The sequence below is a fragment of the Salmo trutta genome, chromosome 15, assembly GCF_901001165.1.
Source record: "Salmo trutta chromosome 15, fSalTru1.1, whole genome shotgun sequence".
Classification (NCBI taxonomy): Eukaryota; Metazoa; Chordata; class Actinopteri; order Salmoniformes; family Salmonidae; genus Salmo; species Salmo trutta.
In genome coordinates this window covers 63665440-63692877 of record NC_042971.1, presented here as the reverse complement: position 1 = coordinate 63692877, position 27438 = coordinate 63665440, and the positions used below count along the sequence as shown (strand labels likewise).

Below are 27438 nucleotides of genomic sequence, written 5' to 3'. Positions count from 1 at the left end.
CAGCCCACTTGGAGTTTACCAAAAGACACCTAAAGGACGCTCAGACCATGAGACACAAGATTCTCTGGTCTGATGAAACCAAGACTGAACTCTTTGGCTTGAATGCCAAGCGTCACGTCTGGAGGAAACCTGCCACCATCCCTACTGTGAAGCATGGTGGTGGCAGCATCATGCGGCAGGTACTGGGAGACTAGTCAGGATCGAGGGAAAGATGAATGGACCAAAGTACAAAGTTCCTTGATGAAAACCTGCTCCAGAGCGCTCAGGACCTCAGACTGGGGTGAAGTTTTACCTTCCAACAGGACAACGACCCTAAACACACAGCCAAGACAACGCAGGAGTGGCTTCGGGGCAAGTCACTGAATGTCCTTGAGTGGCCCAGCCAGAACCCCGACTTGAACCCGATCAAACATCTCTGGAGAGACATGAAAATAGCTGTGCAGCGACGCTCCCCATCCAACCTGAAAGCTTGAGAGGATCTGCAGAGAAGAAACTCCCCAAATACATTTGTGCCAAGCTTGTAGCGTCATACCCAAGAAGACTCGAGGCTGTAATCGCTGCCAAAGGTGCTTCAACAAAATACTGAGTAAAGGGTCTGAATACTTATGTAAATGTAATATAATTTTTTCATATATGTACATTTGCACACCAAAAAAAAAACAGTTTTTACTTTGTCATTATGTGGTATTGTGTAGATTGATGAAGGGGAAAAAACGATTTAATCAATTATAGAATAAGGCTGTAACGTAACAATTTGTGGTCTGAATACTTTCCAAATGCACTGTATGTACAAAAGTATGTGAATACCCCTTCAAATTAGTGGATTCGGCTATTTATGATCACACCTGTTGCTGACAGGTATAACATCGAGCATACAGCCATGCAATCTCCATAGACAAACATTGGCAGTAGAATGGCCTTACTGAAGAGCTCAGTGCGTTTCAACGTGGTACCGTCATAGGATTCCACCTTTCCAACAAGTCAGTTGGTCAAATTTCTGCCACATCTTTATAGGTATTCATACGCGCAACGTGACTGCAAGACACAGGTCTGAATATCTGACTGAAATACGGGAGAAATCGACTTCTCTTTTGCGGTGTTTGAATATGTTTATCAAATGCGGGACATGATTGTTTGGTTGCGGGACAAAGGGACAAAGTGTGGGACTGTCCCGTACAATCTGGGAAATGTGGTCACTCTAGGTTAGATAGCGGTGCAATTACTCTCCCCCTCTTTTTGTGTGAATAAATGTGCAGTATACTTTCCAAACGGCGACAGGCAGCAATACCCAACATAACGTCTAGTCTGCACGAAAGCAACACGAAGAAGAACTTGTGACGAGAGTGAAATGGCTGCGCCCATGGAGACCGGGCGACACTTTGGTCAATGGATAGGCATTTTATTCTTTTTGGGGGGGTTCATACCCTCTGCCACGGCGCTTATCGAGGGACTTTATTGTGGCACCGAGATTTGTTACGATGTACTCGGAGTACCGAGAGAAGCGGTGAAATCCGACATAGGTCGTGCATACAGACAGCTCGCCAGAAAGTATCACCCAGATAGATTTTCAAGTCTTGCAGGCGAGACACGTGAAAGTGCTCATCAACATTTTTTGCTCATTGCAACTGCGTATGAAACTCTGAAGGTAAGTGGAGAAACCACACAGATGATTGGTACCATTGACCTCCATTTCTTCAGCCGTCAACTTATGTTGTATTGCCGATGTGCCACTTTTCTCTAACCTCTGAATCAAAGGCCCGCAGTCAATTTGAATGGTTTTGGTTTATAATATACCAATACTGTCAATTACTATTTACTCCGTAGACCTGAAGAGACTCACAGTAAAGTGATCAGTATCGTCCCTTTTCACGTAGCTACAGTAGTAGTATCCTCAGAAAGGTAGAGCAGGTATGTCCGTCCTGCTTCTTAAAGTAGGGGTGCTGATCAGGGCCCCCGTGGCCATATTCTCTTGTTTGTTGTAATCTAAAAGGCAAAACTGATCCTCAGTAAGCACTCCTACTCTGAGATGCTTGATATATATATATATACAGCTGTAAATCAGTCTAGTCTAGTGGTTAGAGAGTTGGACCAGTAACTGAAAGGTTGCTGGATCGAATCCCTGAGCTGACAAGGTAAAAATCTGTCATTCTGCCTGAACAAGGCAGTTAACCCACTGTTCCCTGGTAGGCCGTCATTGTAAATAATAATTTGTTATTAGTTGACTTGCCTAGTTAAATGAAGGTAATATATATATATATATATTTTTTTATAATCTTCTTGTAACTTGTCTTGTTACTAGGCCTGTTATCTAGTAGTCGTAATAGTTTGTTATATGAAGGTGAAGATAAGACCCATTTCCTCCTGTGTATCAGGATGAAGACTCCCGTAGAGATTATGACTACATGCTGGACCACCCTGAAGAGTACTACAGCCACTACTACACCTACTACAGGAGACGACTGGCACCTAAAGTGGACGTCCGGATAGTCATTCTGGTGACCGTGGTTGCTATATCAATCTTTCAGGTACAGTCATATCTTCACGCACTCTCAAAGTCACTTGGCTAAAATGAAATATTTATTTCAATTAGAAACTGTTTCCACACTAAAACCAAAGAGTCCCATGTGGCAACCTTTTTCATGTCTATAGGGCTCTGGTCAAAAGAAGTGCACTGAATAGGGAATAGGTTGCCATTTGGGAAACATCCTAACTGTTTTCCTCCTTCAGTACTACAGTTGGTGGGCCAGCTACACTGAAGCCATCGCCTACCTATCAACAGTCCCCAAGTACCGTATCCAGGCCACAGAGATAGCCAAGCAGCTGGGTCTCCTGAACAAGACAAAAGAGAAGGGCAAGAACCGACGATCCAAAGAGGAGATCCGGGAACAGGAAGAAGAGATCATCCGTGACATTATCAAGAACAAGATTGACATTAAAGGAGGCTACCAGAAGCCTAAAATCTTGGACATCCTACTCTGTAAGATTGTCCTGTTCCCTTACTGCCTGTGTGCCTATGTGGTCTGGTACTGTAAGTGGACCTACCGGTTCACCATCTGCAGAGAGGAGTATGGCGACGAGGAGAAGCTGTACATCATCAGGAAGAACATGAACATGTCTCAGTCTCAGTTTGACAGTCTGGAGGAGGAGCAGAGAGACACCTTACTGGAGAGGCAACTCTGGATCAAAGACAACTATGAGGTCTGTAGTAGTAGTAGTAGTAGTAGTGGTAGTAGTGGTAGTAGTAGTAGTGGTGGTAGTAGTAGTAGTAGTGGTGGTAGTAGTAGTGGTGGTAGTAGTGGTACTAGTAGTAGTAGTGGTGGTAGTAGTAGTAGTGGTAGTAGTAGTGGTAGTAGTAGTAGTGGTAGTAGTGGTGGTAGTAGTAGTGGTGGTGGTAGTAGTAGTGGTAGTAGTGGTGGTAGTAGTAGTGGTGGTGGTAGTAGTAGTGGTGGTGGTAGTGGTAGTAGTAGTGGTAGTAGTAGTAGTGGTAGTGGCGGTGGTGGTAGTGGTAGTGGTGGTAGTAGTGGTAGTAGTGGTGGTAGTAGTAGTGGTGGTAGTGGTAGTAGTAGTAGTAGTAGTGGTAGTAGTAGTGGTGGTGGTGGTGGTGGTAGTAGTGGTGGTAGTAGTGGTAGTGGTAGTGGCGGTGGTAGTGGTGGTGGTAGTAGTAGTGGTGGTAGTGGTGGTAGTGGTGGTAGTAGTAGTAGTGGTAGTAGTGGTAGTAGTGGTGGTAGTGGTGGTGGTGGTAGTGGTAGTAGTAGTAGTGGTAGTGGTAGTAGTGGTGGTAGTAGTGGTAGTGGTAGTGGTAGTAGTGGTAGTAGTAGTGGTAGTAGTGGTGGTAGTAGTGGTGGTGGTAGTGGTGGTAGTAGTAGTAGTGGTAGTGGTAGTAGTGGTAGTAGTGGTGGTAGTAGTAGTAGTAGTAGTAGTGGTGGTAGTGGTAGTAGTAGTAGTAGTGGTAGTGGTGGTAGTAGTAGTGGTGGTAGTAGTAGTAGTAGTAGTGGTGGTAGTAGTAGTAGTGGTAGTGGTGGTAGTAGTAGTGGTGGTGGTGGTGGTAGTGGTGGTGGTAGTAGTGGTGGTAGTGGTAGTGGTGGTGGTGGTGGTAGTAGTGGTGGTAGTGGTGGTAGTGGTGGTGGTGGTAGTGGTGGTAGTGGTGGGGGGGCGGAAGAAGTTGTTGTAGTATTATAGTAGCTAGTAGTAGTAGTAGTATCACTGGTATAGTTGTAGTAGTAACGCTGTAGCAGTAGTAGTAGTATAGTTGTAGCAGCTAGTAACAGTAGTAGTATAGTTGTAGTAGTATTAGGATTTTTTTTAGTAGTATAGAAGTAGTATAGTTGTAGCAGTATAGTTGTAGTAGCTAGTAACAGTAGTAGTATAGTTGTAGTAGAGAGATAGTTGTAATAGTATAGTTGTAGTAGAGAGATAGTTGTAATAGTATAGTTGTAGTAGAGAGATAGTTGTAATAGTATAGTTGTAGTAGCTAGTAGTAATAGTAACAGTGTGAAGCTTTGCACCGTGTATTACGATGTGATTACAACATATAGATGTTTGGCAAGGGGGGGGGGGGGGACAGAAACACACTGACAATAATGGGAAATGCTTACAGATTTAAAAACCCCCAAATGATTTCTGAATGTGTTTCTATAGTTCTATTGTTTACTGTTGTTGTACAGGTGTACAAGGAGGAGCAGGAGGAAGAGATGAAGACGAAGATGGCCCTGGACCCCAGGTGGAAGAGGTATCGACGGTGGATGAAGAATGAAGGACCCGGGCGACTCACTTTTATTGACGATTGACAACATGCCGATCAATAATCACACCTGACTTGTGCCTGTTATACAGTCACACTGTGTTTGTATACCTGTGTATTTGTGAATAAATCTACTGATGATGTTTATACAGACGATTTAACAATAATGCCTGTTTGTTTGGAACGGTAACATTATTTTCAGAGATATTCTATCGGGGCAGAGATCTTTATATAATGATGAGATGCTCATGTCTCCGCCCTAACAACAGGAGTCGTTGTCCCAGCAGGCAATCATCTTTGGTCTGCTTAAGCCCATAGAAATGCATTGGTCTTATTTTGGACAGAGTTTGGCGAGAGATAACAGTCTTGTTTCCTCTCGGATTGGGGACATTTTAAGGCGAACGGTATTATAAGAGCTTTTAATAAGGTATAGGGAAGCCTTTTGCTGCGTACTCACTGCCTTTCATAAAATGGTCTTTCAGCGTTCTACCTGTAAGACTGTGTATCTGAAACCTGCCTGAAGGAACTGCTCTTAGTACGAAGCCTACAGTACGTTCCAAATGTCGTTTGGGACACAACCCAAGGTTGTGTAGTCCGCTGTAGCTGCTCGTCTGTCTCTGATCTGAACTGTCGTCCCATCAGACCCAGATTAGGTTCTGGTCTCCGTTGGTCCATGAACCATTGGGGGCCTCCCGAGTGGCGCAGCGGTCTAAGGCACTGCATCACAGTGCTAGAGGGTGTCACTACAGACCCTGGTTCAATCCTGGGCTGTATCACAACCGGCCGTGATCGGGAGTCCAGGGCGGCGCACAATTGACCCAGCGTTGTCCTGGTTAGGGTTTGACCGGGTGTAGGCCTTCATTGTAAATAAGAATTTGTTCTTAACTGACTTGCCTAATTAAATAAAGGTACAGTCCTCATCTGGGTCGGGCCAACCTCCCCGTAATGTATCTGAATGACATATGTCTTTGTATGCATTGTCTTACCTGGGAAGGCTGTTTTGAATCACAATTGAAAGTACCGGTACACAAAATTATACAAAGTATTCATAACCCCCCCAACCCTCCTTAAATATTAATTATATATTTTAACTTTCTGGATATTTTTATATATACAGTTGAAGTCAGAAGTTTTCATACACCTTAGCCAAATACATTTAAACTCCGTTTTTCTTTGACAATTCCTGACATTTAATCCTAGTAAAAATTCCCTGTCTTAGGTCAGTTAGGATCACCACTTTATTTTAAGAATGTGAAATGTCAGAATAATAGTAGAGAATTATTGATTTATTTCAGCTTTTATTTCTTTCATCACATTCCCAGTGGGTCAGAAGTTTACATACACTCAATTAGTATTTGGTAGCATTGCCTTTACATTTTTTTTACTTGGGTCAAACGTTTCGGGTAGCCTTCCACAAGCTTCCCACTATAAGTTGGGTGATTTTTGTCCCATTCCTCCTGACAGAGCTAGTTTAACTGAGTCAGGTTTGTAAGGCCTCCTTGTTCACACACGCTTTTTCAGTTCTGCCCCCAAATTTTCTATAGGATTGCGGTCAGGGCTTTGTGATGGCCACTCCAATACCTTGACTTGGTTGTCCTTAAGCCATTTTGCCACAACTTTGGAAGTATGCTTGGCGTCATTGTTCATTTGGAAGACCCGTTTGTGACCAAGCTTTAACTTCCTGACTGATGTCTTGAGATGTTGCTGCAATAAATCCACATAATTTTCCTGCCTCATGATGCCATCTATTTTGTGAAGTGCACCAGTCCCTCCTGCAGCAAAGCACCTCCACAACATGATGCTGTCACCTCCGTGCTTCATGGTTGGGATGGTGTTCTTCGGTTTGCAAGCCTCCCCCTTTTTCCTCCAAACATAACGATGGTCATTATGGCCAAACAGTTCTATTTTTGTTTCATCAGACCAGAGGACATTTCTCCAAAAAGTACGATCTTTGTCCCCATGTGCAGTTGCAAACCGTAGTCTGTTTTTTTTATGGCGGTTTTGGAGCAGTGGCTTCTTCCTTGCTGAGCAACCTTTCAGGTTATGTCGATTATAGGACTCGTTTTACTGTGGCTATAGATACTTTTTTACCTGTTTCCTCCAGCATCTTCACAAGGTCCTTTGCTGTTGTTCTGGGATTGACTTGCACTTTTCGCACCAAAGTACGTTCTTCTCTAGGAGACAATGTGTCTCCTTCCTGAGCGGTATGACGGCTGCGTGGTCCCATGGTGTTTATACTTGCGTATTATTGTTTGTACAGATGAACGTGGTACCTTCAGGCGTTTGGAAATTGCTCCCAAGGATGAACCAGACTTGTGGAGGTCTACAATTTTTTTTCTGAGGTCTTGGCTGATTTCTTTTGATTTTCCCATGATGTCAAGCAAAGAGGCACTGAGTTTGAAGGTAGGCCTTGAAATACATCCACAGGTATAGTTTGTTAACAAGAAATTTGTGAAGTGGTTGAAAAACGAGTTTTAAGTACTCCAACCTAAGTGTATGTAAACTTCCGACTTCAACTGTACCTGTCAGATGCAAAACATAAAGATGCCAATGCAAATGTAGTGCCAATACTGCAGCTGCGGGCCTCTGAGAGCCTGATTTTATTTTTGGGTCTGGAGATCCAGCAGCCCCAGAGCTCAGCTCTCTACGTGGTCCTCCCCAGAGGCGTCATAGCCATAGGGAGCATGGGCACAAGGGCAAATGCCCCCTCATATTTGATCTGTTAAAGTTCGAATTTGGGCACAAAAAAAAAAAACTGTCCAACTCCACCCTTTTCTCAATGTTCTAACACATTTTTTTTGGTGGTTTGTCGACATGTCATTCTGGTCATGCACACCGCAACCGACCTAGCTAGTTTGTTAGCTAAGCTAGCCAGTAACTCCTCCAGTATGTGTTGATGTTATTTCACAGGATTTGTTTTGAACGGAAGCTGTAGAGATCAGTAAGAAAGGGCACGTCTTTGGCCAAATATCTTAATCATCCAATTTTGTTTTGTTTTTAAACATTAAATGACCTGGTATGATGGTGCATTGATCAGCTGTACATTTTAAAGACATTTTTTGTTGTTGCATTTTTGAACAAATTCCATTCAAGGGTAAAAAAAAAGTAAAGGAATGCATGCATGTCTTATTCTGTTCATTTAGTTATTGCTCGCTTTTCTAAAGTCTACCAAACTTGCCAGCAGACATGCCAGCTAAGATTGTTAGACAAGCTAGCTATTCTAAATTGATTTATAGCCTGAAATGGCTTTTTGGAAGCTAGTTATGAGGATGGGAGATAGGTTCCCAATCTGGGCTTGCTAGCCAACTTCATACAATTGCTAGGTGTCTAGTAATAAATAAATAAAATAAAAAAAATTAAATTCAAGGAAAACGAGCACGACGCTTCTGCCCCTCAGATGTCTGAGTTGCATGACGCCCCTGGTCCTCCCCATCTGAGGATGTGGCTTCCTGCTTCAAAAGTTTGGGAAGTTAATTTTTTTTCTTCTTCTTTTTACCAGTCCAGAAAGCGCCGTTTCCCGTCAATATTTCTCATAGTTTCTCAAACAATTTGACAACAACAACAAAACAAAAAAAACACGAATTAAAGAAAGAAATCATCAGCAATGACGTCTAATTCCAACGTGTCCAACATGCGTCGGATTGTAGAACAGCTGAAACTAGAAGCCAGTTTGGAACGGATTAAGGTAAACTAAAATAACATCTTATTAAAGAAAGACAGGCAGTAAAGCTTTTCCGTAGGATAGATTTAGGGTGTATTTAGTGCATGTCATTTTAAACGGTGATTGTAAACGTGTGGGTGATGATGGCATTCCAGTTAGTCTACGGTATCTGTTTCACACAGCTCTTCTGTGGTCCACTGTGATGTGACTGATGCTGTGGAAAAAGTCGTTGAAAGTCGTCGACCAAAATTGGCTTTGATATTTCCTAAATAGAAAGTGATTTACCATGCATGGCATTATATCATTCATTAATTCATTGTCTGCCGTCTCATTAATTATAGGAAATTATTGCTTGATGATATTTAACGGGTCACTGCAGGTAAAAAAAATGACAATAGAGTTATGATTTGGTGTTTTATCGATCTTAAACCAGAAACTATCAGGAAATAACGCTGATCGTATTTTTTACCCCCCACTTTTACAGTGTTAGTTTCATCAGCTGTTGTACACATATGACACAAAACATGATAGGAACTTAATTTTTTACTTCACAGACCCTATTAATCATTTAAACACTAATTGTTCCCCCAGGTGTCTCAGGCAGCGGCAGAGCTCCAGCAGTACTGCCATCAGAACGCAGCTAAAGATGCTCTGCTTGTCGGAGTTCCTACAGGCTCCAACCCCTTTAGAGAACCACGATCCTGTAACTTGTTCTAAGGTACTAAACTCTTGTCTATGTTACATCTCATTATGGCAGGCTATTCCCTATATAGTGCACTAATTTAGACCAGAGCCCTATGGAACACTATTCCCTATATAGTGCACTACTTTAGACCAGAGCCCTATAGAACCCTATTCCCTATATAGTGCACTACTTTAGACCAGAGCCCTATGGAACCCTATTCCCTATATATAGCACACTACTTTAGACCAGAGCCCTATGGAACCCTATTCCCTATATAGTGCACTACTTTAGACGAGAGCCCTATGGAACCCTATTCCCTATATAGTGCACTACTTTAGACCAGAGCCCTATGGAACCCTATTCCCTATATAGTGCACTACTTTAGACCAGAGCCCTATGGAACCCTATTCCCTATATAGTGCACTACTTTAGACGAGAGCCCTATGGAACCCTATTCCCTATATAGTGCACTACTTTAGACCAGAGCCCTATGGAACCCTATTCCCTATATAGTGCACTACTTTAGACCAGAGCCCTATGGAACCCTATTCCCTATATAGTGCACTACTTTAGACCAGAGCCCTATGGAACCCTATTCCCTATATAGTGCACTACTTTAGACCAGAGCCCTATGGAACCCTATTCCCTATATATAGCACACTACTTTAGACCAGAGCCCTATGGAACCCTATTCCCTATATAGTGCACTACTTTAGACCAGAGCCCTATGGAACCCCATTCCCTATATAGTGCACTACTTTAGACCAGGGTCTAGGCTGGGGGACCTATGCAGGGGCCTGTGGGTTCTTCGGAGAGGGGGAATACAACTAAATATTCTGAAGTGTTCTGCCTTGGTCCTTGTTTTTGATGACCAATGAACCCCTTAACCCAAGAGCAACTTCTCATCTACGAAGGGCTATAGCGCTTTCTATCCTCCTTTAAAAGTTATTTGTGTTTTTTTTGCAGGACACAAAAGCGCCGGAATCACACAGAGGAAAACTTATGTTGGAATCCAAAAACGATGGAAAAGTGATCAGATTGCATTAATTTGAGAGATATATATTTTCTCTTGTGCCACGTGGCTTTGTCATGTTTCTTTAATAATATATATTATATGAAGTTATAATAGGTTTGTATATGGAGCTCGTTTTTTTATATTTGTCTCTTGGATGTTAGTATTTTTAGTCCCAAAGTTATAATATTTTTTTTTTTTACAAGTTTGGTAACATTTGATAGGAACTTGATCTTATACAGGAGCTGTAAATTAGGTCTAACGCTGCTGTAGTTACAACATTTTTACATTGTTCTTTAGTAATTGCTTAGTTTTTTTGCATTGCATCATCTTAAACTGAAGAGATGTTTTAAGTCGGGGTCGGGCTCGACACTGCCTCGGAATCGTAAAACTCCTTCCTTTCCTGTTGTTGAGACGTTGACGCTTAATGGAAACCGCTTATAGTCAGTGACAGGAAGCTAGATCTTCCTGTTTTAAACTCGCCAAAGATACTTATAATTCACATGGAATTCCAGTTATTTTCAGTTACTTTCAGTTAATTCACAACATAATAGATGTTGTGCTGAGACGGGGGGGAGGAACAGCCAAGGACTTGAACTTGATTGGTTTCTTTTAACGTCATGGAAAAGCTGTAACTGATACCAAGGAAAGCACTTTCCACCCATGGACGGATGTTTCCGCCACCATCCACTGTCAACAGAGCCCCTGACCACAGGAAGTTACTGTGACTTCCCTTTCCCTTTAACTTAGAACGTGTCCTAAATGGCACCTTATGGCCCATAGAGCTCTGGTCTAAAGTAGTGTACTATATAGGGAATAGGGTTCTATAGGGCTCTGGTCTAAAGTAGTGCACTATATAGGGAATAGGGTCCCATAGGGCTCTGGTCTAAAGTAGTGCACTATATAGGGAATAGGGTTCTATAGGGCTCTGGTCTAAAGTAGTGTACTATATAAGGAATAGGGTTCAATAGGGCTCTGGTCTAAAGTAGTGCACTATATAAGGAATAGGGTTCCATAGGGCTCTGGTCTAAAGTAGTGCACTATATAGGGATCCATTTGGGACATAGCGTTATTTTTGCCATATCCTGTTTGATACAAGAGCGGCAGTCGTGGGTCCAGGGACCAAAGTTCTCTTTCGCAAGGACGCCTAACATGCCCACAAACGTTACAAACACACTCATTATTGCCATCGCTTCTTCCGGACTCTGAGTGGAAAAACTTAAATCAGGCTTCTAATTGGCATATAGCCATTGTTGTATGAATCCCAGATTCCCTCATTAATGATTGTTATCAGTGGTTTTCCCAGTTGTTTCTTGCCGTCAGATGAAGAGAGGGTCATGTCATTTGAACATGTCTGCTGATGCAGGTTACATAACGCTCTTCTTACCAGCCTGGTTACACCACAACAGAAAACACTGACTTACAGTACTTCTGGTTTTTCGGGGAGCAAATAAAACTTTATTTGTCACATGCGCCGAATACAACAAGTGTAGACTTTACAGTGAAATGCTTACTTACAAGCCCTGTAACCAACAGTGCAATTCAAGAGTTAAGAAAAGATTTACCAAGTAGACTAAAATAAAAAGTAATAATAAAAAGTAACACAATAAAATAACAATACAGTGGGTACTGGTACCAAGTCAATGTGCAGGGGTACAGGTTAGAGGTAATCTGTACATGTAGGTGGGGGTGAAGTGACTATGCATAGATAATAAACAGAGAGTAGAGCAGTGTACAAAAGGGAGAGGGTGTCAGTGTAAATTGTCCGGTGGTGATTTTATTAATTGTTCAGCAGTCTGATGGTTTGGGGATAGAAGCTGTTGAGGAGCCTTTTGGTCCTAGACTTGGCGCTCCGGTACCGCTTGCCGCGCGGTAGCAGAGAAAACTATCTATGACTTGGGGGACTGGAGTCTCTGACAATTTTTGGGGCTTTCCTCTGACACCGCCTGGTATATAGGTCCTGGATTGCAGGAAGCTTGGCCCCAGCGATATACTGGGCCATAAACATTACCCTCTGTAGTGCCTTACGGTCGGATGCCGAGCAGTTGCCATACCAAGCGGTGAGGCAACTGGTCAGAATGCTCTCGATGGTGCAGCTGTAGAACCTTTTGAGGATCTCAGGACCCATGCCAAATCTTTTCATTCTCCTGAAGGGGAAAAGGTTTTGTCGTGCCCTCTTCACGACTGTCTTGGTATGTTTGGACCATGATAGTTTGTTGGTGATGTGGACACCAAGGAACTTGAAGCTCTCAACCTGCTCCACTACAGCCCCGTCGATGTTAATGGGGACCTGTTCGACCCGCCTTTTCCTGTAGTCCACGATCAGCTCTTTTGTCTTGCTCACATTGAGTGAGAGGTTGTTGTCTGGCACCACACTGCCAGTTCTCTGACCTCCCTATAGGTCAAGGCCATTCATAAACGTCCTCCATCATGTTCGGTTTTAAGTGGAATTTCTCCATGTATTTAAAGGATGTTATTATTTTTTTTTCATATACAGGCTCCTCCTTCAAAACAATATACCTTTTCTTTCTTCTTACCAGGCTAGTTACCACATCAATGGAACATTCTGCAACCCTTTCAATTCACCACAAGATGGACACCTTTTAGTATCATAAAACACTTACTACCCCTAAAGGCACTAGGTTACAACTGTATGTATTGTAGCTGTTCCATCATATAGTTGTATATTAATATGTCCATCCTGGTGAGGAACAGACATTACTGTAAAACAGACATTAGTGGATGAGATTAAACCAGATGAAGACAGGACGTTATTTTATAAGAGGACAAAGTCTTGAGTGTTGCTAGATGTACAACAGTCAGAGATTTCTAGAGTTTGTTTTAAGTGCACCAGAAAGGCAAATGTTTAGTAAACAATCCAACGTGCTGCATAGATTAATTTCGGTTGATTGTTACCTGTCTGTTTGGTATCGTTCAAATATTGTGCACTGTTGAATTTTAAAATATGATGTCTAAACTCAATAATAAACATGTTTTTGTTTCACATGTGGCCTGTTTGTGTGTAAATTAATAAAATAATGTTTAACCAAAACGTGTTTGATTAACTATTTATGTGAAATGATCTGAAATGATTTCTATTGATGGTATACAGACCTATTGTGGTAACGCCCAGTTAAAGTGTACTGAATGGGTAAACTCCCCACCAACACACCCACATCTCATAATAGTCTGTATGACTAATGTGAACTCACCTGTTGCTCCAATGGATATGTGACCTCATGGCATCATGGGACCTGGATATGTGTTCTCATGATGTCATGTGACCTGGATAAGTGTGCTCATGATGTCATGTGACCTGGATATGTGTCCTCATGATGTCATGTGACCTGAGTTCCTCCTCTGGCAGTTTCCACCGATACTTATTATGGCAACATCTACTACACGCCGAGTATTGCCTCACTCTCACGGACAATGGACATCTCTCTGAAGTCATACAACATGCATGACAAAGCAATTGTGTGTGTGTATGTGAAAGAGAGAGAGAGAGAGGGGGAGTGTTTGTGTGAGTGTTTGGAAACTGCCAACGGCTCCAAGAATCCAAAAAGTACATTCCCAATTACAAGTCATGCATACCATGAATACAAGGAGGTTTGGTTAAGAGTTGAATTAAATGATTTGTTCATGAAGATAACGTGAAACTTGACAGCAAACACAAAATGTAATTTTTCTTCTTGTTCTCCTAAATCAAACTTAACAGCTTCTAAACAGCTTCAAATGTAAGCTAGTCCTTCTCTGAGGCACTCCTTTCTCCAACAAAGGTCTACAATTATGCTAAGAACCATTGATGATATTACAATAAACTATCATTCTAAAGAACAGGGGCGGATTAGCAATCTGGCATTTCGGGAAAATGCAGATGGGCTGGTCCATTTTTAGCCCAGTTGATCTTTTTAAGAATGTGAAATGTCAGAATAATAGTAGAGAGAATGATTTATTTCAGCTTTTATTTCTTTCATCACATTCCCAGTGGGTCAGAAGTTTACATACACTCAATTAGTATTTGGTAGCATTGCCTTTAAATTGTTTAACTTGGGTCAAACGTTTCGGGTAGCCTTCCACAAGCTTCCCACAATAAGTTGGGTGAATTTTGGCCCATTCCTCCTGACAGAGCTGGTTTAACTGAGTCAGGTTTGTAGGCCTCCTTGCTCGCACACACTTTTTCAGTTTTGCCCACAAATTTTCTATGGGATTGAGGTCAGGGCTTTGTGATGGCCACTCCAATACCTTGACTTGATTGTCCTTAAGGCATTTTGCCACAACTTTGGAAGTATGCTTGGGGGTCATTGCTAAATTGTAATTATTTTGCCACTATGGCCTATTTATTGCCAACCTCCCTGTCACAGGTTGTCGAAAGGAGCGGACCAAAGTGCAGCGTGATTCTCGTTCCACATAATTCTTTATTAAACTGTGAAACTCTGCAATACATACAAAATAAACCTGAATAAACAAAACAACAAACCGTGAAACATACACTACTCAAAATGTATCTCCCACAAACCCAGGTGGGACAAACACCAACTTAAATATGACCTCCAATTAGAGACAACGATGACCAGCTGCCTCTAATTGGTGATCATCCCAAACAAAGCCCAACATAGAAATATAAAACTAGACCAACCCAACATAGAAATACAAAACTAGAACATAACAACATAGAAAAAACTAAACTAGAAAACCCCCCTGCCACGCCCTGACCTACTCTACCATAGAAAATAACAGCTTACTATGGTCAGGACGTGACACTCCCTTATCTTACCTCATTTGCGCACACTGTATATAGACTTTTTTCTCTATTGTGTTATTGACTGTATGTTTGTTTATTCCATGTGTAACTCTGTGTTGTGTGTGAAATATTTTTTTTTAATAAAAATTGTCCATTTGGAAGACCCATTTGCGACCAAGCTTAAACTTCCTGATTGATGTCTTGAGATGTTGCTTCAATATATCCACATAATTTTCCTTCCTCATGAAGCCATCTATTTTGTGAAGTGCACCAGTCCCTCCTGCAGCAAAGCACCCCCACAACATGATGCTGCCACCCCCGTGCTTCATGGTTGGGATGGTGTTCTTCAGCTTGCAAGCATCCCCCTTTTTCCTCCAAACATAATGATGGTCATTATGGCCAAACAGTTCTATTTTTGTTTCATCAGACCAGAAGACATTTCTCCAAAAAGTACGATCTTTGTCCCCACGTGCAGTTGTAAACCGCAGTCTGGCTTTTTTATGGTGGTTTTGGAGCAGCGGCTTCTTCCTTGCTGAGCGGCCTTTCAGGTTATGTCGACTTAGGACTCGTTTTACTGTGGATACAGATACGTTTCTACCTGTTTCCTCCAGCACCTTCATAAGGTCCTTTGCTGTTGTTCTGTCCCAATGCTCACCCCCTGTCCCAATACTCAACTATCCCTGTCCCAATGCTCACCCCCCTGTCCCGATACTCACCCCTCTGTCCCAATACTCAACTATCCCTGTCCCAATGCTCACCCTCCCCTGTCCCAATACTCAACTCCCTGTCCCAATGCTCAAACACCTGTCCCAATGCTCAACACCCTGTCCCAATGCTCACCCCCCTGTCCCAATACTCAACTATCCCTGTCCCAATGCTCACTTCCCTGTCCCGATACTCAATTCCCTGTCCCAATGCTCAACTCCCTGTCCCGATACTCACCCCCCTGTCCCGATACTTAACCCCCTGTCCCAATGCTCAAACCTCTGTCCCAATGCTCACCCCCCTGTCCCAATGTTCACCCCACTGTCCCAATACTCAACTATCCCTGTCCCAATGCTCAAATTCCCTGTCCCAATGCTCATCACCCTGTCCCAATGCTCACCCCCTGTCCCAATACTCAACCCCCCCTGTCCCAATGCTCACCCCCCTGTCCCGATACTCAACTCCCTGTCCCAATGCTCAACCCCCTGTCCCGATACTCAATCCCCTGTCCCAATGCTCAACTCGATGTCCCAATGCTCAACTCCCTGTCCCGATGCTCAACTCCCTGTCCCGATACTCAACTTCCTGTCCCAAAGCTCAACCCCCTGTCCCAACCCTCCACCCCTGTCCCGATACTCAACTTCCTGTCCCGATACTCAACTTCCTGTCCCAATGCTCAACTCCCTGTCCCAATGCTCAACTCCCTGTCCCAATGCTCAACTCACTGTCCCGATACTCAACTTCCTGTCCCAATGCTCAACTCCCTGTCCCAATGCTCAACTCACTGTCCCAATGCTCAACTCACTGTCCTGTCCCAATGTAATACCCGGGTCATTTGTGCCAGGAAGCCACTTTTTTAGGACAACCTATATTTTCAAAACATTTGTTTACATGAATTGTGATTATAGCCAGGGATCCACAACATCCTGAAATATATGTAGATACAGTATTTCTGTAGATTTTTTTTGTTAGTCAGAATACTATTTTATTTTCCTTGACCTGGTGATACTGAATGTAAAAAGTGGCTCAACTTACCCCACTCTCCCCTATTACTTGTTTACGTGCTGCTGTGCGATTCTGTTGCCAACCTTACTTTGCTACCTGACAACTTTACGGTTTTTACTTTTTCATTACCGTATATTTTTAGTTTTCCCCTCACTCAACTTTTTTCCATTCAACTTTTTCACCCCGGAGGTTTTATCTGGACATGGTTCGTCAGGACTTCAAACAGCCGAAGCTAAGTAACATTAACATGATGCCTTCTAATTGTAGTCGTTGTACTCATAATATACAGGAGAACGATCGCCTTACGGCAAGGATAGCTGTGCTGCAAGCCCAGCTTCAGACGCAATCGTTAGGCAAGGGTCATTTCAGTGTAGGAAAGGATGAAACAGCGTCTGTGCCACCAGCAAGTACAGATAGTAACGTTAGTATAAACCCCCTCGCACGGTCCCCGCAGCCGGACAACTTTCTCATGGTTTCTGGAGGGAAACGCTGTAGGAATGCTCAACCGGTGTCGCTTATTCAGCCGACAGAAACTTTCAACCGGTTCTCCCCATTAAGCAGCGGGTCGGAGTCAGAGGCCGAGCCTTCTCTGGCCTCTACTCCTCCCGTTACGGAGTCAGAGGCCGAGCCTTCTCTGGCCTCTACTCCTCCCGTTACGGGGTCAGAGGCCGAGCCTTCCCAGTCTCTACTCCTCCCGTTACGGGTTCTGAGGCCGAGCCTTCTCTGGTCTCTACTCCTCCCGTTACGGGGTCAGAGGCCGAGCCTTCTCTGGTCTCTACTCCTCCCGTTACGGGGTCAGAGGCCGAGCCTTCTCTTGTCTCTACTCCTCCCGTTACGGGGTCAGAGGCCGAGCCTTCTCTGGGCTCTACTCCTCCCGTTACGGGGTCAGAGGCCGAGCCTTCTCTGGGCTCTACTCCTCCCGTTACGGGGTCAGAGGCCGAGCCTTCTCTGGTCTCTACTCCTCCCGTTACGGAGTCAGAGGCCGAGCCTTCTCTGGCCTCTACTCCTCCCGTTACGGGGTCAGAGGCCGAGCCTTCTCTGGGCTCTACTCCTCCCGTTACGGGGTCAGAGGCCGAGCCTTCTCTGGTCTCTACTCCTCCCGTTACGGAGTCAGAGGCCGAGCCTTCTCTGGGCTCTACTCCTCCCGTTACGGGGTCAGAGGCCGAGCCTTCTCTGGGCTCTACTCCTCCCGTTACGGAGTCAGAGGCCGAGCCTTCTCTGGGCTCTACTCCTCCCTTTACGGGGTCTGAGACGCCGAAGCTTCCCACCATTAGCTCTGACAAATTGAAAAACCTAGTCATTGGCGACTCCATTACCCGCAGTATTAGACTTAAAAAGAATCATCCAGCGATCAAACACTGTTTACCAGGGGGCAGGGCTACTGACGTTAAGGCTAATCTGAAGAGGGTGCTGGCTAAAGATAAAACTGGCGAGTGTAGAGAGTACAGGGATATTGTTATCCACGTCAGCACCAACGATGTTAGGATGAAACAGTCAGAGGTCACCAAGCGCAACATAGCTTCAGCGTGTAAATCAGCTAGAAAGATGTGTCGGCATCGATTAATTGTCTCTGGCCCCCTCCCAGTTAGGGGGAGTGATGAGCTCTACAGCAGAGTCTCACAACTCAATCGCTGGTTGAAAACTGTTTTCTTCCCCTCCCAAAAGATATAATTTGTGGATAATTGGCCCTCTTTCTGGGACTCACCCACAAACAGCACCAAGCCTGGCCTGTTGAGGAGTGACGGACTCCATCTTAGCTGGAGCGGTGCTCTCATCTTATCTACGAACATAGACAGGGCTCTAACTCCTCTAGCTCCACAATGAATTAGGGTGCAGGCCAGGCAGCAGGCTGTTAGCCAGCCTGCCAGCTTAGTGGAGTCTGCCACTAGCACAGTCAGTGTAGTCAGCTCAGCTTTCCCCATTGAGACCGTGTCTGTGCCTCGATCTAGGTTGGGCAAAATTAAAGATGGCGGTGTTCGCTTTAGCAATCTCACTAGTATAAAGACCTCCTCCATTCCTGCCATTATTGAAAGACATCGTGATACCTCACATCTCAAAATAGGGCCACGTAATGTTGGATCCCTCACTTCCAAGGCAGTTACAGTCAATTAACTAATCATTGATCATAATCTTGATGTGATTGGCCTGACTGAAACATGGCTTAAGCCTGATGAATTTACTGTGTTAAATGAGGCCTCACCCCCTGGTTACACTAGTGACCATATCCCCCGTGCATCCCGCAAAGGTGGAGGTGTTGCTAACATTTACGATAGCAAATTTCAATTAACCCCCCCAACCCCCCCCCCAAAAAAACGCAGTTTTCATCTTTTGAGCTTCTAGTCATGAAATCTATGCAGCCTACTCAATCACTTTTTATAGCTACTGTTTACAGGCCTCCTGGGCCATATACAGCGTTCCTCACCGAGTTCCCTGAATTCCTATTAATATTGTAGTCACAGCAGATAATATTCTAATTTTTGGTGACTTTAATATTCACAAGGAAAAGTCCACAGACCCACTCCAAAAGGCTTTCGGAGCCATCATCGACTCAGTGGGTTTTGTCCAACATGTCTCTGGACCTACTCACTGCCACAGTCATACTCTGGACCTAGTTTTGTCCCGTGGAATAAATGTTGTGGCTCTTAATGTTTTTCCTCATAATCCTGGACTATCGGACCACCATTTTATTATGTTTGCAATCGCAACAAATAATCTGTTCAGACCCCAACCAAGGAGCATCAAAAGTCGTGCTATTAATTCTCAGACAACCCAAAGATTCCTTGATGCCCTTCCAGACTCCCTCTGCCTGCCCAAGGACGTCAGAGGACAAAAATCAGTTAACCACCTAACCGAGGAACTCAATTTAACTTTGCGCAATACCCTAGATGCAGTTGCACCCCTAAAAATAAAAAACATTTGTCATAAGAAACTAGCTCCCTGGTATACAGAAAATACAACAGCTCTGAAGCAAGCTTCCAGAAAATTGGAACGGAAATGGCGCCACACCAAACTGAAAGTCTTCCGACTAGCTTGGAAAGACAGTACCGTGCAGTATTAAAGAGCCCTCACTGCTGCTCGATCATCCTATTTTTCCAACTTAATTGAGGAAAATAAGAATAATCCTAAATTTATTTTTGATACTGTCGCAAAGCTAACTAAAAAGCAGCATTCCCCAAGAGAGGATGGCTTTCACTTCAGCAGTAATAAATTCATGAACTTCTTTGAGGAAAAGATCATGATCATTAGAAAGCAAATTACGGACTCCTCTTTAAATCTGCGTATTCCTCCAAAGCTCCGTTGTCCTGAGTCTGCACAACTCTGCCAGGACCTAGGATCAAGGGAGACACTAAAGTGTTTTAGTACTATATCTCTTGACACAATGATGAAAATAATCATGGCCTCTAAACCTTCAAGCTGCATACTGGACCCTATTCCAACTAAACTACTGGAAGAGCTGCTTCCTGTGCTTGGCCCTCCTATGTTGAACATAATAAACGTCTCTCTATCCACCGGATGTGTACCAAACTCACTAAAAGTGGCAGTAATAAAGCCTCTCTTGAAAAAGCCAAACCTTGACCCAGAAAATATAAAAAACTATCGGCCTATATCGAATCTTCCATTCCTCTCAAAAAAAAGTTGAAAAAGCTGTTGCGCAGCAACTCATTGCCTTCCTGAAGACAAACGATGTATACGAAATGCTTCAGTCTGGTTTTAGACCCCATCATAGCACTGAGACTGCACTTGTGAAGGTGATAAATGACCTTTTAATGATGTCAGACCGAGGCTCTGCATCTGTCCTCGTGCTCCTAGATCTTAGTGCTGCTTTTGATACCATCGATCACCACATTCTTTTGGAGAGATTGGAAACCCAAATTGGTCTACATGGACAAGTTCTGGCCTGGTTTAGATCTTATCTGTCGGAAAGATATCAGTTTGTCTCTGTGAATCGTTTGTCCTCTGACAAATCAGCTGTAAATTTCGGTGTTCCTCAAGGTTCCGTTTTAGGACCACTATTGTTTTCATTATATATTTTACCTCTTGGGGATGTAATTCGAAAACATAATGTTAAATTTCACTGCTATGCGGATGACACACAGCTGTACATTTCAATGAAACATGGTGAAGCCCCAAAACTGCCCTCGCTAGAAGCCTGTGTTTCAGACATAAGGAAGTGGATGGCTACAAACTTTCTACTTTTAAACTCGGACAAAACAGAGATGCTTATTCTAGGTCCCAAGAAACAAAGAGATCTTACATTTACATTTACGTCATTTAGCAGACACTCTTATCCAGAGCGACTTACAAATTGGTGCATTCACCTTATGATATCCAGTGGAACAACCATTTTACAATAGTACATCTATAGGGTAGGGGGGAGGGTTAGAAGGATTACTTAATCCTATACCAGGTATTCCTTAAAGAGGTGGGGTTTCAGGTGTTTCCGGAAGGTGGTGATTGACTCCGCTGTCCTGGCGTCGTGAGGGAGCTTGTTCCACTATTGGGGTGCCAGAGCAGCGAACAGTTTTGACTGGGCTGAGCGGGAACTGTGCTTCCTCAGAGGTAGGGAGGCGAGCAGGCCAAAGGTGGATGAATGCAGTGCCCTTCTTTGGGTGTAGGGACTGATTAATCTGACAATTAATCTTGATGGTTGTACAGTCGTCTCAAATAAAACTGTGAAGGACCTCGTCGTTACTCTGGACCCTGATCGCTCTTTTGAAGAACATATCAAGACTGTTTCAAGGGCAGCTTTTTTCCATCTACGTAACATTGCAAAAATCAGAAACTTTCTGTCCACAAATGATGCAAAAAAATGTATCCATGCTTTTGTTACTTCTAGGTTGGACTACTGCAATGCTCTACTTTCCGGCTACCCGGATAAAGCACTAAATAAACTTCAGTTAGTGCTAAATACGGCTGCTAGAATCCTGACTAGAACCAAAAAATTTGATCATATTACTCCAGTGTTAGCCTCCCTACACTGGCTTCCTGTTAAGGCAAGGGCTGATTTCAAGGTTTTACTGCTAACCTACAAAGCATTACATGGGCTTGCTCCTACCTATCTTTCCAATTTGGGCCTGCTGTACATACCTACACGTACGCTACGGTCACAAGACGCAGGCCTTCTAATTGTCCCTAGAATTTCTAAGCAAACAGCTGGAGGCAGGGCTTTCTCCTGTAGCGCTCCATTTTATGGAATAGTCTGCTGCCTACCCATGTGAGAGATGCAGACTCGGTCTCAACCTTTAAGTCTTTACTGAAGACTCATCTCTTCAGTGGGTCCTATGATTGAGTGTAGTCTGGCCCAGTAGTGTGAAGGTGAACGGAAAGGCTCTGGAGCAACGAACTTCCCTTGCTGTCTCTGCCTGGCCGGTTCTCCTCTCTCCACTGGGATTCTCTGCCTCTAACCCTATTACAGGGCCTGAGTCACTGGCTTATTGGTGTTCTTCCATGCCATCCCTAGGAGGGGTGCGTCACTTGAGTGGGTTGAGTCACTGACGTGGTCTTCCTGTCTGGGTTGGCGCCCCCCCCCCCCCCTTGGGTTGTGCCATGGCGGAGATCTTTGTGGGCTATACTCAGCCTTGTCTCAGGATGGTAAGTTGGTGGTTGAAGATATCCCTCTAGTGGCGTGGGGGCTGTGCTTTGGCAAAGTGGGTGGGGTTATATCCTTCCTGTTTGGCCCTGTCCGGGGATATCGTCGGATGGGGCCACAGTGTCTCCTGACCCCTCCTGTCTCAGCCTCCAGTATTTATGCTGCAGTAGTTTATGTGTCAGGGGGCTAGGGTCAGTCTGTTATATCTGGAGTATTTCTCCTGTCTTATCCGGTGTCCTGTGTGAATTTAAGTATGCTCTCTCTAATTCTCTCTTTCTCTCTTTCTTTCTTTCTTTCTTTCTTTCTTTCTTTCTTTCTTTCTTTCTCTCTCTCGGAGGACCTGAGCCCTAGGACCATGCCTCAGGACTACCTGACATGAGGACTCCTTGCTGTCCCCAGTCCACCTGGCAGTGCTGCTGCTCCAGTTTCAACTGTTCTGCCTGTGGCTATGGAACCCTGACCTGTTCACCGGACGTGCTACCTGTCCCAGACCTGCTGTTTTCAACTCTCTAGAGACAGCAGGAGCGGTAGAGATACTCTCAATGATCGGCTATGAAAAGCCAACTGACATTTACTCTTGAGGTGCTGACTTGTTGCACCCTCGACAACTACTGTGATTATTATTATTTGACCATGCTGGTGATTTATGAACATTTGAACATCTTGACCATGTTCTGTTATAATCTCCACCCGGCACAGCCAGAAGAGGACTGGCCACCCCTCATAGCCTGGTTCCTCTCTAGGTTTCTTTCTAGGTTTTGTCTTTTCTAGGGAGTTTTTCCTAGCCACCGTGCTTCTACACCTGCATTGCTTGCTGTTTGGGGTTTTAGGCTGGGTTTCTGTACAGCACTTTGAGATATCAGTTGATGTAAGAAGTGCTTTATTAAAATAAATACATTTGATTTGATTTGATTACGACGGTGGATATTGCTCGCCCGCCTGCTGTTAACCAGTAGCAGGCTTGTAACTAAGCGTGCATGTCACACATGGCTAGTCAAATGCCGAACACTTCATTGAGACAATGCTGAAACGTCAGTCCATGGGTGTCAGAATTCTTCATTGAGACAATGCTGAATCATCAATCCATGGGTGAGTCAGAACACTTCATTGAGACAATGCTGAAACATCAATCCATGGGTGAGTCCGAACTCTTGAGTTAGCCCTAAATTGAGTTAGCCCTGAGTTAGCCTGCACCGGAGCAGATTAGTTCTGAAGGATCGAAATTTACCTGGCTAAAAGGTGAGCCACTTTCGTGGTACCGGTTACCCCGAGTTGAACTCAAGAGTCGGCCAAAGTTACCTCGGTAACTCCTCAAACTGATGCACCGTTGAGAGCATTCTAGCATTCTGTCGGGCTGCATCATCGCCTGGCACGGAAACTGCTCCGCCCTCAACCGAATGGCTCTCCTGAGCACCACCGGGGGTCACACTGCCTGCCCTCCAGGACATTTACAGAACTCGTGTCAAAGGAAAGCAAAGAAGATCATCAAGGACCTCAGCCACCAGAGTCATGGTCTGTTCACCCTGCTAGCATCTAGCAGACAGAGACACTGAGAAACAGCTTCTATCTCCAGGCCATCAGACTACTTAACAGCCAGCTCCTGTAGTAGGAAACAAAAACAAAAACACACACACACACACTCATACATATGCATACACCCATACACACCCAACGCTGGTGTCCCATGTATAACTTATAGAAACATTAAACACTGGACTGTTTCTTTTAAACTGTTTTTCACACTATTTATTTACAGTGCTTTCGTAAAGTATTCGGATCCCTTGACTTTTTCCACATTTTGTTATGTTACAGCCTTATTCTAAAAATGTATTAAATTGTTTTTTTCCCCTCATCAATCTACACACTATACCCCACAATGACAAAGCAAAAACAGGTTTTTATAAATGTTTCTCCCATTCATTGGTTTCATCAGACCAGAGAATCTTGTTTTTCATGGTCTAAGAGTCTTTAGGTGCCTTTTGGCAAACCCCAAGCGAGCTGTGATGGCACGCCTGTATTTGGGGAGTTTCTCCCATTCTTCTCTGCAGATCCTCTCAAGCTCTGTCAGGTTGGATGGAGCGTTGTTGCACAGCTAGTTTCAGGTCTCTCCAGAGATGTTCGATCAGGTTCAAGACAGGGCTCTGGCTGGGCCACTCAAGGACATTCAGAGACTTGTCCCGAAGCCACTCCTGCGTTGTCTTGGCTGTGTGCTTAGGATTGTTGTCCTGTTGGAAGGTGAACCTTCGCCCCAATCTGATGTCCTGAGCGCTCTGGAGCAGGTTTTCATCAAGGATCTCTCGGTACTTTGCTCCGTTCATCTTTCCCTTGATCCTGACTAGTCTCCCTGTCCCTGCCGTTGACAAACATCCCCACAGCATGATGCTGCCACCACCATGCTTCACCGTAAGGATGGTGCCAGGTTTCCTCCAGATGTGAAGCTTGGCATTCAGGCCAAAGAGTTCAATCTTGGTTTCATCCGACCAGAGAATCTTGTTTCTCATGGTCTCAGACTCCAAGCGGGCTGTCATGTGCCTTTTACTTTCGTCTGGCCACACTTTTTCAGTTCTGCCCACAAATTTTCTATAGGATTGAGGTCAAGGCTTTGTGATGGCCACTCCAATACCTTGACTTTGTTGTCCTTAAGCCATTTTGCCACAACTTTGGAAGTATGCTTGGGGTCATTGCTAAATTGTAATTATTTCGCCACTATGGCCTATTTATTGCCAACCTCCCTTATCTAACCTCCCTTATAGACTTTTTTTTCTCTATTGTGTTATTGACTGTACGCTTGTTTATTCCATGTGTAACTCTGTGTTGTTGTTTGTGTCGCACTGCTTTGCTTTATCTTGGCCTGGTCGCAGTTGCAAATGAGAACTTGTTCTCAACTAGCCTACCTGGTTAAATAAAGGTGAAATAAAAAATAAAAAAAAACATTTAACAAAAAATATATATTTTAGAATAAGGCTATAAAGCAACAAAATGTGGAAAAGGGAAGGGGTCTGAATACTTTTCGAATGCACTGTACATACTTGATCCTTTACCTAGCTCATTATAATATATCTACTAGTATGCATTGCACTTTGTTACACTGTTTATCTCTATTCTGGATTCTTGACATAGCTCACTCTAATAGAACTCGCCAGTTTGTAGTACTAACTCCGAGACATGGGGGAGTTGGTGCCTAAAAAAAAGACTCCATTACTATTAGCACTCTATATATCTACGGATTTACATTTACTATGTTACGTCTGGTCTGAGACCAGGCTGGTCTACAGCTATACATAGTATTTTTAGTATATATTTTTGGTGTATATACGCATAGATTGCTTTTGGATTACAGTATTATTTAGATTGTTTATTGGATTCGTTCTGACAATCGTGATTTCTTGTTTCTAGTTTTTTGTATTATTATTTGTGTATTTGTTTGACATTTTTATTGCCCTGTTAGGAGCTAGTAACAAAATAATTGTATTTGTTAGGAGCTAGTAATATAAGCATTTTACTGCCCTGTTAGGAGCTACTAACATAAGCATTTTCGATGCAGCCGCTATAACATCTGCTAAACTGTATACGCAACCAATAAACTTTGATTTGATTTTTGAAACCTGATTCGTAGTATAGGCACTGAAAGCCGATTCATGGTAAATCTCAAATTATCCCTTGTACCCATCATGAGGTTGTTACAACCTAGCCTATGAATGAAAGTTTACAACGTAGGTTCACAGGTCCAGATAATTCTTTGTAATAAAGGTGACAGACAGTGACTCATTCAATGCCACCTTGAACACTCTTACCTGCATCTAGCTGATCTAGGGTGTAATCATTAGTCCAACAGTTGCAAACTAGAGTTTCTATTGGACAAATTCTGGTATGTTTATGCCCGTTTTGTTCCCTTTTGCTTCTGTTTAAGAAAAGTTTTTTTCGGCAGAATGAATACACCCCCGATCACGTGCAAACAGTTCACTTTCACAGCAGCCACATAAAAACAGCATAATCAACTATCTACACGCTCTGCTCCTCTCAACTTTTCCTTGTGGACTACAGTGCACAACACATCAGCTGTCTGTGACCAGGAGAAAAAAACCTTTCCAAGCCAAACCTTCATATCATAACCGCTACACGAAAGAGAAGGGAGGAAAGTGTCGTCACAAGGCTGAGACCGGGACACACAAGGCTGAGACTGGGACACAAGGATGAGACTGGGACACAAGGCTGAGACTGGGACACAAGACTGAGACTGGGACACACAAGGCTGAGACTGGGACACAAGACTGAGACTGGGACACACAAGGCTGAGACTGGGACACAAGGCTGAGACTGGGACACACAAGGCTGAGACCGGGACACAAGGCTGAGACTGGGACACAAGGCTGAGACTGGGACACAAGGCTGAGACTGGGACACACAAGGCTGAGACCGGGACACAAGGCTGAGACTGGGACACACAAGGCTGAGACTGGGACATAAGGCTGAGACTGGGACACAAGGCTGAGACTGGGACACAAGGCTGAGACTGGGACACACAAGGCTGAGACCGGGACACAAGGCTGAGACTGGGACACACAAGGCTGAGACTGGGACACACAAGGCTGAGACCGGGACACACAAGGCTGAGACCGGGACACACAAGGCTGAGACCGGGACACACAAGGCTAAATAGTACATTGAAATTGGTGGGGAAACATCCGACTAGGAGGTGTGATCATTGACAGGAGAAAACTGAGACAGTGGAACATGTTCTATTTCAGTGCCAGAAATATATGAGAGAAAGGGAGCGATTGTTATTAGATTTGAGAAGTAATGGGGTTGAAGAGCCAGGATTAAGTGAACTGCTGGTGAAATCGTCAGGGGACCACTGCTCCTGAGTGGCTCAGTGGTCTAAGATACTGCATCTCAGTGCAAGAGCTGTCACTGCAGTACCTGGTTCGAATCCAGGCTTTATCATATCTGGCTGTGATTGGGAGTCCCATAGGGCAGTGCAAATCAAATCAAATGTATTTATATAGCCCGTCTTACATCAGTTGATGTCACAAAGTGCTGTATAGAAACCCAGCCTAAAACCCCAAACAACAAGCAATGCGGGTGTAGAAGCACGGTGGCTAGGAAAACTCCCTAGTGCACTACTATTTTCCCAGGGTAGGCTGTCATTGTAAAAAATTATTTGTTCTTAATTAACTGACTTGCCTAGTTAAATAAAGGTACAAAAAATAAAAAATAAAAAATGGTTTCCTAAGATTTAGACCACCTTCCAGTCCAGTTGGTGGTAGTAATGCACTGTAAAAGTTAGTTGCCAAC

General features: G+C 43.9%; 2 protein-coding genes across 3 annotated transcripts; both read left to right on the top strand.

Moving 5' to 3' along the window:
- The first annotated feature begins 1128 nt into the window (after positions 1–1128).
- On the top strand, positions 1129–4897 carry LOC115149532 (dnaJ homolog subfamily C member 25-like). Its single transcript, XM_029692469.1, has 4 exons — positions 1129–1645; positions 2373–2525; positions 2728–3198; positions 4665–4897. Exons 1-4 carry the CDS (start codon positions 1349–1351, stop codon positions 4785–4787), a joined length of 1044 nt encoding a protein of 347 aa, XP_029548329.1. The 5' UTR covers positions 1129–1348; the 3' UTR covers positions 4788–4897.
- Positions 4898–7247: 2350 nt separating this feature from the next.
- gng10 (guanine nucleotide binding protein (G protein), gamma 10) lies at positions 7248–13151 on the top strand. Of its 2 annotated transcripts, none has more exons than XM_029692472.1 (3): positions 7248–8426; positions 8994–9120; positions 12640–13151. In XM_029692472.1, exons 1-2 carry the CDS (start codon positions 8346–8348, stop codon positions 9117–9119), a joined length of 207 nt encoding a protein of 68 aa, XP_029548332.1. In that variant the 5' UTR covers positions 7248–8345; the 3' UTR covers position 9120; positions 12640–13151. The 2 variants fall into 2 exon arrangements, with proteins under 2 accessions (XP_029548332.1, XP_029548331.1); XM_029692471.1 differs by lacking the exon at positions 12640–13151 and adding an exon at positions 10054–10223 and having other exon boundaries at positions 7262–8426.
- Positions 13152–27438: the final 14287 nt, after the last annotated feature.

What these genes read in the sequence shown, in the direction of transcription:
- LOC115149532 (XM_029692469.1), top strand. Translation starts at nt 1,349, where the DNA reads ATGGCTGCGCCCATGGAGACCGGGCGACACTTTGGTCAATGGATAGGC. An exon ending in TTGCTATATCAATCTTTCAG is followed by an intron (nt 2,526 to 2,727) that starts GTACAGTCATAT and finishes TTCCTCCTTCAG; the next exon opens with TACTACAGTTGGTGGGCCAG. An exon ending in GGATCAAAGACAACTATGAG is followed by an intron (nt 3,199 to 4,664) that starts GTCTGTAGTAGT and finishes GTTGTTGTACAG; the next exon opens with GTGTACAAGGAGGAGCAGGA.
- gng10 (XM_029692472.1), top strand. Translation starts at nt 8,346, where the DNA reads ATGACGTCTAATTCCAACGTGTCCAACATGCGTCGGATTGTAGAACAG. An exon ending in CCAGTTTGGAACGGATTAAG is followed by an intron (nt 8,427 to 8,993) that starts GTAAACTAAAAT and finishes TTGTTCCCCCAG; the next exon opens with GTGTCTCAGGCAGCGGCAGA.